General features: G+C 42.1%; 1 protein-coding gene across 1 annotated transcript in view; it reads left to right on the top strand.

The window, feature by feature from the left end:
• Positions 1 to 1,380: 1,380 nt before the first annotated feature.
• drd3 (dopamine receptor D3) overlaps positions 1,381 to 15,016 on the top strand; it is an 18,383-nt gene continuing 4,747 nt past the window's right edge. Inside the window, exons 1-4 of the mRNA XM_061093988.1 lie at positions 1,381 to 1,671; positions 8,174 to 8,286; positions 11,575 to 11,711; positions 13,451 to 13,644. Of these exons, the coding sequence (XP_060949971.1) occupies positions 1,381 to 1,671; positions 8,174 to 8,286; positions 11,575 to 11,711; positions 13,451 to 13,644 (735 nt within the window). The remainder of the gene's footprint in view (positions 1,672 to 8,173; positions 8,287 to 11,574; positions 11,712 to 13,450; positions 13,645 to 15,016) is intronic.

The raw sequence follows: 15,016 nt of genomic DNA, 5'->3' as shown, positions 1-15,016 counted from the left end.
TATTATTCTTGAGTTCTCTTGAGGTCTCTATGTGGTTAAATACAGTGAAACACTCTTCCTTCCCTCAATTAAAGGAGCACACACACTGAGCAAGTGTGCGTGCACCTGCAAGCATTTAGTGAAGCCCACTTGAAGGTCAGAGAACTTCACATTAGCAGTGACTGCTGGAGGTTAATGGGAGACACAGGTCCAGGCAGCAATAGAGTGAAGGGGGAAACAATTTGAATTAGTAGTTCGGTTCTACAAGTGCGAGCAGACCATTAACAGCAGCTCCATGAAACCTTGTATCACCAAACAAGAGAAATAAGGAGTGTGTGCATATATGTTGTGGGTGTGCATGCATGTGGTAATGCTTACGTGTTTAATGATTCATCTTCCTCCTGATCTGTGGCACCTCATTTTGTGCCAAACTCAGGTGATCGGCGTCTGGTTTATCTTTGCTTCTCCAGATTCTCAATAACATGATACTGCAGCCATTGCGGGGAAAGAGCGGAATTATAGACTGAGGCAATCTTTACAAGGCTCCTGGGTTCGAGCCAGGTCTAAAAATGTCCCTGGTTTCTCAGACTTTTTCTGTCACAGAGAGAGAAGAGCTTGGATAAGATGGATCCGTTTATTTAGCATCTAGACTCAGGGATTGAGCATTGCCTCAGCACTGTTATCTGGACTCGTGCCACATAGGGAGGATTGGGAATAAATGAGGGAAGGATGGAGTGCAAGGAGCAGAGGCTGGGACCGGAGCCAAGCGGACCTCTCAGGGTGGCAGCACGGAGTTATTACCCCCTCCCCAATGAGCTAACCTCACTGACAATGCCCAGAGGCACGCAGCCAGCCCCTCATTAAAGTTGCCATCTCTGTGTAGTAGTTTGCATCTTGGTTAGATTTGTCTGAAACCATTTACAGGAAGGAAAGGGGGCTACATTTTAAAGGCTGACTGGAACCATCATTAATTGATTGGGATGTTGATGAAAGTTTGCCGTTAAGAGCATGGATTTCTGCTGAGTCTCATATGGAGTTGATTGACTCCATAAGTATCACGAGGAGGCATCAATATGTACATCCGCTTTCCATGCAGAGGGAAAACACTTGTGCCAGGGTACAGCCAACAGAAGTGATCCACAGGCAAGGAGCATCACTGCCGGGAGGCATTTCAAGCATTTTATTTATCAGTTCATCTGCCTTTAGTTGCTAGGAGCCAGTTTCCCAGAGGTCTGCCACTATCATCTGAAGGGCAATATGCTGCACTTCCATCTGACTAATGAGAAATGATGTCTGTGTCTGCATGTGAATCCAAAAAAAAGAGGAAGTTATGTGACGCCTGCTCTTTTCCTTTGATAGGTCTGCCAAACATATCACCTCCCATGTCACAGGGGCGTCTCCATGGCGATGTTTAGTAGCGCTGAGCGGCTCTGGAACGAGTCGGAGCGCCTCGGGTGGGACGAGCGGAATGAGAGCTCGGAGGGAACAGAGCAGGACAATGGGGAGCATAACTACTACGCCATGCTGTACTCCCTGCTCATCCTGGCCATCGTGTTCGGGAACGTGCTGGTGTGTCTGGCCGTGGTGAGGGAGCGCTCCCTTCAGACCACCACCAACTACCTGGTGGTCAGCCTGGCTGTGGCTGACCTGCTGGTGGCGCTGCTGGTGATGCCCTGGGCTGTGTACCTGGAGGTGAGGAGTGTCTGCATTCACGACATCTCAGCATTAGTCTAAAGAACTTCTCACACGTTCTTTGTCTGATGTACCCGCACATCCCGACACCCCCCCACTGGCATGACCCCTCTTGATCCGAATGTGTCAACTTTCCACACTTCCACCCGGCATAAATCCACCAAAACATATATATAATTAATTTGAGCAGGTCCAACCATTTATACCTTTAGCTAACTATTTGAGCTGTAACACATTACTTTTACCGCTAACTATTTTCACGTTGCCTGGCTATTATTTGGGAGCTAAGTATTTTAGCCATTCATTCTTTTAACTCAGATCCAGATCCACAGTGAATCCATTACAGAACATTCAACTGTTACCTACTCACTATTAAATTACGTTATCTTTCAACGCTAGCTCACTGTTTCTAACACGTAGCCTCGGTATCACTCTCAGTATTCTAGCTCAACGGTTCAGCTGCTCCTTTTAGAACCTTCAATTGTTACTTGCTCACCAATCACCTTTAGCTACTAATTTCAGCTGTTTATAAATAACTTATCACAAGCTAATTAAAATTATTTCAGATATGTAAATGACCTAACCGTTAAAAAACTATTTGAAAATGTGGTTTAAAAGAAAAGATAGGGTAAGTTGTTTACCAGAATGAATAAACCACTTTATTTCCCAGCTGCTTTTTCCCATTAGCATTTCAATTTGTTCAGTCATTTAATTTCTTTTAGTTTCTTCATTTAGCCTTTCTTTGACACTTTTGGCCTTGTGCTGGTAAAACAAGCCGGAGTAATTCAAGTTAATCATAGCATGCAACAACTTCTCTTTCAGTTTGGGGATCCAGTTATTTATTTCCCCTTTTTAAGTGCACTTTAGAAGTCCATTAATTGTGTTCATAATGATAAGTTTATTGATGGTTTTCTGTTGTTTTTGTTAAAACCTTTTTTAATTTGAACTATTTATTGATTGATTTGAATTCAATTCATGAATTCTAATGATTCATCTTTTAATTGTCCCTTAAAATAAATAATCATTGAATATTTTTTAATTTATTCATAGATATTTTAGATACATTTGCATGGCACCTGTGGTCTTCCATAGAGTCGGCTTAACTGGGGGTTTAAAAGAGTTACTCCAGTTTGTAATCCTATTATTCCCCTCACCCAAAACACATACATTTTGATTTGATTTTATCAAATATGAATTTTGATATAGATTTTCTGTTTTTAAAGCCCCTGGCACCTGCATACAGTCGTTGGGAGTCACTGGTGGAGAACTGCGAAGGAAAGAAGCGGCAAGAAAAGCTGAGGGGTAGAATGAGAGTTACAGGGGATGAGGAGGAGATTAAAACCCAGATGCTTGGCAGTGAATGAGGAGCTCACAATAGAGAGTAAACGAGAGGAGAAGAGGCTGTGCGCTGCGTGGGAGACAAAGTGGACTTTGGCAATGAAAAAAGAAGCTGGAGTCAGACGGGAAAAGGACGAAGGTCATTTGGAGCTTATTATGTAGTGACAACTATGTGGGTGATAGGAAGACAGTAATGATGATGAAAGGTAGTTGAGCCAGGCCAGGGCTTCACTATTCATGCAGATTATACATAATTGCTGTAGGATATACTGAATATTAACAAATTATGACTTCATCTGCTGGAGATAATTGTTTGAGCTTCAAATTAGAAAGAAGCGACTGCAAACATGTGAGTTTCATTTTTATCAGACCTTTAAAGCAAATAGGTTTATATGCTTCTTGTTAATTTGTATTTGCACTTCATGGATTAGTGTGACATGGTTTGTATTCTAATTGTTAATTTTCTCTACCTCCCTCTTAGTGTAAATTTCCATTCAGTAGCTGTATTAATGGTACCAGTGCTCCTGACCCTCAGGCGTCCACATTGTATCATAGTAACACGCTGACAAAGGACTGAAGAGGTGCCCTGTTTGTAGAAGCACATGCATCCATTTGCTGCTCTCAGACCTGACCTGAGGGACTGTGCATGAGTACAAGACAAACACAAATCAGACTTTTGGGTTTGGTCACGTTGGCTGGGCTATCTACTTAATTTGTATGCTGCACGTGTAATCAGGGGAAAAAATTGGGCTCGGGGAGAGTTAAGGCCCAAAAACAGAAAGCCTGTCAGGTTCGCTTGGTTAGTTAGTTTTCTTAGTTCATTACGGCAGAAAATCGAAGTCTGTAGTGACAACGCAAATGTCAGAGTCAGTTATCCTGCCAGCCCTGTGTGAGAAAACAGCAGAAAAAACGTCCAGATAATTAATAATAAGCCGGCGAGACGGCTCGTTGATCATGTTTCTAAACCTAACACGTGACAGACGTAAAAACTGTGATACAAATGTGTCAGGATGAAAATGAGGTGCCATACACGTAGATGAACCTGACAAAGACGTCTACTCGGAGAGATAATGAGATGTAAGAGCTTTTGTTCAAATAGGCCGACACTGTTCATGTCCTGCCTCTACCCAAGGCACCAGCCCTCACCTGAAAGTTACAGAGATTATCCTATTTTTCTAAATACATCTGACTCGATCAATCCCCTGTTGGGTTTTTTATGTGTGAAAACGGCACTTGGAACATGAGGATTCCAACTGTGTTTCTCACTGGATCTAAAAATCAGCTGCGTGAAGTCGAGTCATGTTTAAGCAGCCACCCTGCTGCTCCGAGTTTGCACACTATCAGCAGAAAGCATCATTTATCACAGCAGGCAGAGGTTCCAACCACAGGTCAACCAGAAAAGAAATGAACACACTCAGTGAGCAGAGTCGGACAAATTAAAGAAGATTATATCCTATGAAAGGATAATTAAGTAACCCAGGCACCTCGGCGGGATTCAGTCATGAGTTCAACTTCCATGCAAGCAGTCATGCTGTTAGACTACATTTTTCATTTTAGAGTGAAACTCTTCACTCGAGTTTCAAAGTCAGATTTACAATCCCATTAGGAAAGGGTCATTAAAAGGTAGTATGACACCAAAGTACAATGGTCATTAATTTAAAAAGAATGCAAAGGTCAGGAAGAAACACACTAGATCAGAGTCAGAGGCGAAGCCATTTAACTCCCAGGACTGGCAGTGCAAGCACCATCACCCTGTGAGCTCTAATCTGAAGGACGGCAGATTAGCCTGATGTGACCGCGGGGGGTTGTGGGTTTGCCTCTGCCAATGTGTTCTGGCAGGAAAAATGAGTATCACTCTTCCCACCCTCAGCAGGTACTGCATATGCCCTTGAGCAAGCCACCTTATCTCTGCACGGTGCAGGCGATCTATGACTTATATCTGAGGGAAGTGGTTGCATTGGCAGCAGTGACTGAGCCGTGTCCACAATGATGTTGAATGCTGACTGCTCCATTCATGGCTTTTTGTCCATGAGAAGATTTTATCACTGTTTTATAAATGCATTAAATGAAATCCGCCAGAAAGATCATTATAATACAAATTCTCTCATAAATACACATTAACCCCCCTGACTTTTTTTTTCCGGAAACATGTTATTGTCCTTTTACAAATCATCACAAAACAGTGCAGTGACATGAAATGCTCCAACTCCCGACCCCTCATTTAGCCTTTTTGAAGTTCTAATCCTAGCTCGAGGAATAAATGGGCTCTTTCTCAGGTCATGCTCCACCCCTCCACAAATCTTAATGGGAATATGCTCAGTAAGTTTTGAGTAATGCTGGCGAAAGTCAGACAGGCAAACGAACAAACAACAAATTTGAGATATATTGAAATCGTCTCACCAGGTTTGGAGAAAAGTAAATTGGACTCTTGTATAAATGATTGGTCACTGCCCGTAACTGTAAAACTTATCAAAAATAAATTCTATCTCACGGCCTTGAAGTTGACAATGGGAGAAGGGATTTATCCCAAATAAGAGTTGCCATGCACAGGCTGCTAGAGTGGTAAATTAGATTTGCTCTCTTTACCCAAATGTTTTTGTCGGCTTCAGGTGTAAAACAAATATGAAAACCCGCAGGGGATGATTTGATTACCGGTTTTAAATATTTGTGAAATGATTGTGAAATAAGTTTTCCACTCTCACACACGACCAAAATATATGAATGAGTCAACAAGGAGCCAGGGAACATCTGTCACAAGTGTCAGACATGTTCGGTTGCAATTTGTTGAGCCTAGAATTACTGTTGTTTACGGTAAGAACTGTTTTTAATTGCATGATTAGACATTTTGTACAAGATTTGATTTCAGATTAATTCCAGGGCCTTATATCATCGGCTATGATTATGTCACCGTATAGGAAGGAGGTCATATGAAAACGAAGTATGCCGCCTTGTAATTTTTGATGCCAGTAGAAAGTTTTCAATTCCTGAAGAGGGTTGAGCATCTGTAAACAAAGGTGCGTTTGATTTTAAGCGATTCTAAACTTGGAACTTGATGATAACATAGGTTGAAGGTGCTGCACTGCTGAGGGATCGACCTTGTCTGTTCCAGAGAGAGAATCTTGCATCAGTGTTAGCAGGTTGTAATAGCTCATTAAATTATAATCAATCATTGTATCAGGGTGTTAATGAGGAGCCTGCTCCAGCCACAGCGTTAGTCACCCCCCTCTTCAAAAGCGTGCTTCTTGTTACTTCACATTTATTTGAACTTTAAGTGTAAAAACGCTCAATCCAAACCACATCAAACTGTCTATTCATCCCCCAACTGATTCAACATTCATCCAATTGTTGTAAATGTGTTTCTCCTGCTGGGAATTTTATTGAATTTTGTCTTCAAACACCGTTGATATGAGTCAGCGTCATATTCCCACACCCTGCACACAACATTCATGCCTTGTTCAAACAAGTGTTGTGTACATGCAGCATATGCTGCGCTGTATATTAAAAGATTAAAGAGGTGCTGCAGTGATTCAGTATTGAGCTTCCATAGAATGTTATCATCTGAGAGAGAGAGAGAGATCAAGAAGAGAAGAGTTCAGATTAATGCACAGGTTGAGATTTGCTGATTATTATCCCTACGCTGTGTCCCAGATCCACAAGTGCAGTGCAACATGTATACTGTACTTACTGTCATAGTGTATTAGTTGCAACTACAATACAACATAGCATCAATCTGAGCATATTGTAATAACAGGAAAGTCTACACGTGGTGCACCACAAGGTGTCAATCAAATAGTTCTTTTGAGAAAAAAACATTTCTGATGGGGATCTTTTCTTCTAAGATCTTTTCAAACCACCTGAAATGTATACTTTATTTATTTTCTAGCTGTGAGCAGCTTCTTGTTTTCCTTTTTTGTCGTGAATCCTGGATCAATAGTGTGTGTGTGCACCAAAGAGATAGACACACTTTTTGAGTTTTCATATTGATCTCTTTGAATGTAATGATTCTCGTCTCATCTCTTGTGAACTCCTGATTAGAAACACCATGTGGTGTGGAGTTGGGACACAGTGTGGATGAAGCTCCGAATACTGTACATGCTGGTTGCTGCAGTTCCTACAATGTAACTTGGTTTGGTCATTACACCGTCTGTACCTTCTGAACACTCAAATCTCAGGTGAAACAATAGCTAAGGTTTAGGCGTAAATCTCTGATGCAGTTACTCCCTGTTTTTGTTCCCAACTGGTCGAATCATTTACTGCATGTTATTCCCATCCTCTGTTCCCCACCTTTCCAGTTTCTCTCCACTGACACCACCAAATAAAGGCAAAAAATGTATCTTAAACATTTTTTCGGATAACGTCAGCCGGGTTTAACACAGATAGAAACAGAGGAGAGTTTCACAACAGATGTTTTTGGCACTGACCAAGATAAGTAAACAGGTTTTTAAGTGTAAAAAGTGCCCAAAAGCCAAATCAGAATGACCACATATGGGTATACAGAATGAGGTTAATTTGAGGTGTGTGTGTGTGTGTGTGTGCGCCTGCAGTCTCTCTCTCTCTCTGTGTGTAGGTAGGCGTATATTCCCATTCCACATTTAAGAGACTCAGTTGACAGGCGCTGGGGCTTGGATCCCATTCATCTTAGTCAGACAGTTATTACGAGGCATTACGAAGCCTAAGAGAAAGCCTGTCGGTCTGAGCTGGGCTGGAGGGGAGGGGATGGAGGTGGAGACGTTGGGGTTTGGCTGCTGTTGGTTTAGCTGGGGGGGTTAATGGGATGACCTTCAGTCCCTGTGTTTGACATGGTCTCTAACTTCCACTCTCATTACATGCTCATGACATCAAGTATGTCGTCCATCATGGTGCTATCATAACAGTTTACGCTTGACCACTTCAACATATGTGCTTAATCAGGCGTAAATTAGTCTCATTAATACCCCTACTAGCATTAAACATTGAGCTGGGTATATGAAGGAGAACATGGCAGGATATTTATTTCCATGTAAAATCAGCCAAACCATATCTCGTGTGCACATTTTTCCTGCTTCTCTGCTTTTCTGCCACATGAGTGCGTTCGTGTGTGCGCTGGCGAGGTGCTTCACACTTCACGGTTAAGATGGGGAAGAGAAACGTGTGCGTCGTTAATCTGCCCGTGTGTCCTGTGCAGGTGGTCGGCGGTGCCTGGCTTTTCAGCCGGCTCTACTGTAACATCTTTGTCACGCTGGATGTGATGATGTGCACCGCCAGTATCCTCAACCTGTGTGCGATCAGCATTGACAGGTGAGTGTGCCACGTGAGTGTGTGTGTGTGTGTGTGTGTGTGGTCCAATGATTACATATGCTGTGGGGACCTAAAGCTGTTGACACAGTCAAATTATGGGGAGTTGTCTTCCTTATGGGGACAAAAAAGAAGTCCTCATAATGTTAATAATTACATTTTAAGGTGAAGACATGTGTAAGGGTTAGGTTAGATTTAGGTTATGTTAGCGTTGGGTTTGTTTAGGTTTAATTCAAGGGTATAATAAGGTTTAGGTTTAGGTTGGGATTAGATAAGTAGTAACTATATTTAATGTCTGAGTTGGTTATCAATGCAAGTCAATTATAGTCCTCCGACGTCATGGAGACACAAGCTCTCTCTCTCTCTGTGTGTCAGTGTGTGTGCGTGTGTGTGCGCGTGTGTGTGCGTGTTGTTATTGTGTATCATCCCTGATGTAACATCATCCTTGTGAGATTTCCATATTTCCATTTCCTCCTGTTCTCTTCACCTCGTCTCATAGATATTTCAACACAATATCTTCTCTGCCACGACAATATTTTCCAATCACTCTCCATAAGAGGTTTCTCCCATCTCATATCCTCATGATACTTGAGTGTCTAAGTGAGGATCTATAAGAAGATTTAATGTAAAGGTTTTACGTAGACTTGAGTGTGTTTACATCTAATTGCTTTGCATCATGTTTGCATTACCGAAGGAGCAACGGCATCAGTTCAAGGCTTTACTATAGATGTGCCTCTTCACCATACATTATTTATTGGCTTAGTTTTTCTTGTTGTGTCACATTTAATATTTAATAGCTCTGCAGGGTCTTTGAACTTACAACCCGCAGTTCAGATCCAGAGGGAGAGAGAATAAAGCGCATGAGAACAAGAGACGTCAGGCATATGTTTGTATTTGCAGAGCGTGTACGGAGGAGGAGTACTTGTCTCCGTCTGCAGTTAATAGGACTTTGTGTTGTGTGCTTCCAGAAGATGTTATCATGTGTAAAGCTGGATTCCCATCCAGGCAAAGCGTGCAGCTGCCCACAGTCCCAGTTAACTCAGCATCTGTTTGCTTTTGGTGATTTAATTGCACATTTGTAAAGCTATTTGTACCACTGCAGTGGGCCTCTGTTATTGCCTAATGTGCACCTGTCATGTAGAATGCCACCGTCGGTTTTAAAACCTAATTATTCCAGTTTTATATTGTGCTCACGTTTAACTTATTCCCAAATAGAACTGTGCTAAATGAAAATGACCAATCAAATTAGAGCAGGTTAAAGATGCAGCCGTAAAGAGAGCAGGAGCACCGGCCGGATTCTGGGTCTTTAAGGAGACATATGAGGGTTTGTCAGTTTTTCCTTCCTCTCGTGTGTTAAAGGTGTTTTGTGAATGTAAAAGGTTAAAAGTTAAAAAAGTCAAAGGTCCACTGTAAAGGGAGCTCCTCTCTCCCAGACAGACAACACTGATCCTGAAGCCGCTGAAACACCTCGTCAGTAGTCCGGCCGATACTTCAGCTAGAGCAGCGTCCGCCCCTAACAAAGCCGGGTGGAGCGAGAGCGGACGCTGACATTTACTCCACACGCTGGACGTTGTTAGCCAATCACAACAGAGTAGTTCAGCTGGCCAATCAGAGAAGACTGGACTTTATCGGGAGGGGGGCATTCAAGAGACAGGAGCTCAAACCAAGTGTTTCAGACAGAGGCTGGAAAGAGGAGCTGCAGCAATGGAAAGTCTGAGGAAAGTGATTAGAGCAGGTGAACCGATTCAAGTAATAACCCAAATTAGATATATGAACCTGAATATGAGCAGGACACGTTCCTTTAATGGGAACTTGGAACTTGGACGTATGACTCACACTCTTATAAAACACATTTAGATTTCAGTGTTCATGCTGGAGGAGCCGGGGGATCAGACCACCAACAGACCACACACAGTACAACAGTTTAGAAAAAAGAATTCCCATCCTCTGATTCATTTTTTTTTGTTGCTCTTTGCTGGTTTGTAAAAATTAGTACTCCTCTTCTTCAGAACTTTTCAAACTCCTACAGGGGATGATTTCTGAAAGACATGACAGTGATATTTCACTCAACCGCTCAATATGTGACCTTGCGGCAACAGTATGTCTGTGTGGGGACTGATTACCTGCACTTCATATACACTTTCAGCATATTTTGTTGTACCATTAATTGCATTTGTTAACGCACCTCCTGACTCATATGTTTATCCTGCAGTGCTTTTGTGCACAGGCCATTATTTGCTTCTGAGGGATGAAGTTATGCGGAGCCCCTGTGGTTCTCTGAGATTGATTATTAGACGAGTCAACAACGCGGCTACAGTATCACCGGCTGTGTGTTGTGCTTAATGAATGCAAAGCACCAGGGGCATTTTGTGTCTTTGATAGTGTACAACACCGGCATTACCTTTGTCTCTGCATTGTTTATTTATAAGATGATAGCCCACGATGCAGCAAAGATTTGTCGCACTGTTTAAAGGAAGATTCATATGAAGGGCAGTGTAAGAACATCACAGAGGAAGTTCTGGCGTATAGTACTCGCAGCGCAGGTGGTGTTTTGAGTGGCGACCGAGCCGAGGAACCTGGTTTTCATCCATCAGACGACTAGAAACAATGCTCACAATCAATAAACCATGCGCAACACATTCTTTTTCACCGCTCCGCTTTTTCATCTCAGGGTTTATTTAAGCAGACAGCAGAATGGCAGCAGGGTGAAGACGGAGTATTTTTAGTCGACGCCTGTCTCTGTTTGGCTCCGGGTTCCGCCCTGCGTTTTGGCCTGAGAAGAACCAGAGTAATTAGTCTGATGAGGATAAACGGTCGTGGCAGTTATTTGGCACTAAACAACATAACATCACATCCATTTTGGGTCGGGGTCCAGTATAATTGCTGCAACTTCTGAGCCAAAGCTGAACCATCGTTTTTTTTCCCTCACAGGCTCATTATACACTGTGGGTGTAGTGTGCTGATTAACTGTTAAATCAAAGCTCCACTCGTTTTATTGCTGGATAACCATATTATTTCTGAATAGAAATGCCTGGTTTGCTCCTCCATTGTTGGTCTTCATATTATTCACTGTCTCAGAGCAGTGTATTTTGTATTTTCTTGGCATCCTCAATTCCTTTCAGGGGCGCTCTCTTCCTCCTTCTAATTATACTTCCCTTTTACTGTACTCTACAGTATCATATCAGCACTTTTCTCCTCATTCAAATGTCACCACTGATCTCCTGTGCACATTTTCACAACTGGACTGACACTAATTGGAGTGTGTGTGCGTGTGTGTGTGTGTGCTCGCAGGTACACAGCTGTGGTGATGCCCGTCCTGTACAACACTACCCATCGCTCCAAGAAGAGAGTCTCTGTGATGATTTCCACTGTGTGGGTCCTGGCCTTCGCTGTGTCCTGTCCCCTGCTGTTCGGCTTCAACACCACAGGTCAGCTCAGACTCTGGCAATTACAACCCGATAAGATCATTATTAATACAAGACAATCTATACAAATCAATTCAGCTAATTCAGAAAGCTACACACAAGTTGTTTGCATGTTGGTTCACTTGGCATCAAACGGTTGAAAATAAGTTTATATACGACAAAAAGACACTTTAAACCATGTTCAAATAATGCGTAGAACTTCCCAGTTGAAATATTAACGTCAGCTCTTCGGACGGAAGGGCCTACACAGCACACGGAGGCTGAACCGAAATGAGACTGGTCTACGGGGGATTTCCCCGGATCCACGTCAACACCTTCACCCGTCCTTACCGCTGTTGCCTAGCAACGGAGCTGTAGTAGGACAAGACGATGAAGTTTTAATGCCCCCTTTGGCTTTTTAACATGTGTTAGCTGTTCGGTTGAGGTGAAGCTCGATTCTTACTTTTTAAAGTGTAAACATCAGATGTTGCACCACTGTGATGAATCCTCGGATATGTTGGCCAGAGAAGAATCCACCCAATGGAGCCATCGCTGCTTTTTGGCTGCATTTTGAGGAGCCTTCAAAATGGGACGGCCTGTACGCCGTCTTCAAATGCAGCCGCTGAATCGGGACACAGCTACGATTGAGTTGTTATAGAGGAAATTTACGCTTCAGTGTTCTCAAAGTGGGACGAAATTCTGACGCTTAAAAGTTGGGACATTTTACTTTGAGGGCCTCCATCTCAGTTTGTGGTTCTGTAGAAACAGACATTTGAATTAAACATGTTATTATCATTATGGATAGGCATCTTGTTTTCATTCCTGTTCTGCAAAAAGAAAATTTTGCCGTCCTCTGTTCTTTTCATTGTGATGCAGGAACAAGGATAATCCACGACTAAACAAAAATAGTGGACAGAGAGAAACATCAACAGTAGCTATTTTCATTTCAATAGCCAGCAGCACAGATGCATCACTGCTTGCACACAATTAAGAGCATTAGTCAGAAACAATGTAAAGGGATTCACAGATACTGGCATTTGGTTTAGTCTACTTACAACCACTGCAAAATAATGGCTGTTGATGAGAGGAATCCCGCTGTTTTGTCAGTATGCAACCACGCGTCAGCAGCAGGGGGGGGATGATCACTGGGTTCACATTGGGTCGCATAGGGACAGGATTCTTTAACATCCTGTAATTGAAATGAGGATAAAGAACAACAAAAAATAACAAAAATGTGGTTTAACTCCCTAAAAATGTGAGAATCTTAACAAGTGAAGGTTTATAGAGTGGATAGGAACTGTTTCTGTCTGTCCCAGATACCTTCTCTGTGTGTATCGTGGTATTGATCCATGGGGACTTCCAGGCGGAGGCAAATCACTTCTCAGTTTGTTCATGCCCCTGACATGCACCATATATTTCCTAGCTGCACTCAGAGCCCATCTCGCTTCAATTTACAGCGCTATCAGCTAATAGATATTTAACTCATGAATTGTGATTGAAAAATTGTTCTACAGTCTATAATTATTATGTCAAATAGTCCCTTATCTTGAATTCATGGTGCAATTATTGTCAAATCAATCACACCTCCTTCTCACAGTTGGCAGCATCGTATAGATGTGAACCTACACAGAATTCGAAAAGAGGACAAGTTACTGAGGTCATTTTTAAGATGGAGAACATCGCCTGGATCACAGGATCTCTTTTATTAAACTGTCATTTGGAGGTTGTTCAGCGTCATGTTTGTTTGTTTTCTTTTCTCTCAGATGACCCCATGGTTTGCTCCATCTCCAACCCCGACTTTGTGATCTACTCCTCAGTGGTGTCCTTCTACCTGCCTTTCATCGTCACGCTGCTGGTCTACATCCGCATCTACATCTTCCTCAGGAGGAGGCGTAAGAGGATTGCGTTCGGCCAAGCCAGCAGAAAGATCCAGCCGGGCTCCACCCCGCCATCTGCTGTGAGAGACACCTTCCATTTCAGATTTATGATTAGACTTTCTAATAACCCATAAATATTTACATGTTCCTATTAATACCCTTTAACTGTCTTAAATAATTTTGCAAGTAATTTATTTATAAGTTAGGCATTGATAAGTTGCCTGGTTGTGGCAGGTGTTTATTCCTCTTCATCGTCTCTTAATTTGACAGTTTGACCTCTAAACAATGTTACAAAAAAGAACAAAACATAATAAAACATGGGAACAGAAAACAGAACTCTATGAAGGATGCTTTAGTAACGGTAGCACATAGATCCCTAAGGACTGAACATATACAAGAGTAGATTGTTACACTGGAAGCACCCTGGAACACAGAGGGGAGTAATGGGCTCAATTTGGTTTAGGCAGTAATTTTACAGATGCTGTTGTTTTATGTACGAAAACGAACTCTTTATTGAAATTTGATATTTTTTATGTTGAAGCAATTTAGAAATCATAGAAAACATTAGGAAGCAGATTATTGTTATGCAGTTTCCATCTCGATGCAGTTTTGTTGAGAAAAAAGCCATTATCCTCCGTTACAAACCAGATTGTAAGACACTGCTGTGTTCAAGCTTGAAATAACTGCTATGTTCTTTTAGCTCTTAATTGGCTTAGTCTTCTTAAATGCAAGGTTTTCTCTTGAGAGAATCTTATATTCTTAACTTCTACAGATAGTCTCTCCACCTCATTCACATTCACAGATATTATGGAGACTGGTAATTACTGACAAATTACAGCTCACATTTATATTAGACCTTTTTTGTTAGGCTCACAATGTGCGAGCGCTATCACCTGCCCCGGAGCCGGAGTTAACGTCACAGCACAAAATGTGACACGTAGCAGGGATAAGAACAGACACTGGGTAAAAAGTGCCTCGCCAAAACGCTGAATTTTAATAAGTGCGATAATAAGTCACTCTGTATCGGAGGAGATGTCAAAGGAACCACAGGAATATGAGTTTGCTGGAACAGGAGGGAGAAGCAGTGTGATAATAAATCACTCTTCTATAAATGGAGGCTGAGAGCAGTAAGCCATTCAGACGAACACAGGCCAAATGTAGAATGTAAATATGCGGCTCGGTTTTATAGATGGCACGACTGTCAGTGTGTAAATCTGAAGATGTTGCTAATTAAACTGACATGTCAAGTTAAAAATAGTCCAAATCATCTGGAGGAGTGTGTTCTGTGAAGCCTTAGAGCTAATTTATACAATATCAGTTTTTCGAGGGGGAAAAAGCAGGAGGAAAGAAAGGTGATATAATGCTAATGTCACCTTGCTAACATCCTTACAATGGCAAAGCTTACAGGCTGTGAGTGTCTGTGTTCAATGTGGATGATGAAGTACCCATCTT

The sequence above is a fragment of the Limanda limanda genome, chromosome 20 (assembly GCF_963576545.1).
Source record: "Limanda limanda chromosome 20, fLimLim1.1, whole genome shotgun sequence".
Lineage (NCBI taxonomy): Eukaryota > Metazoa > Chordata > Actinopteri > Pleuronectiformes > Pleuronectidae > Limanda > Limanda limanda.
This window is presented reverse-complemented; position numbering and strand designations above follow the sequence as displayed.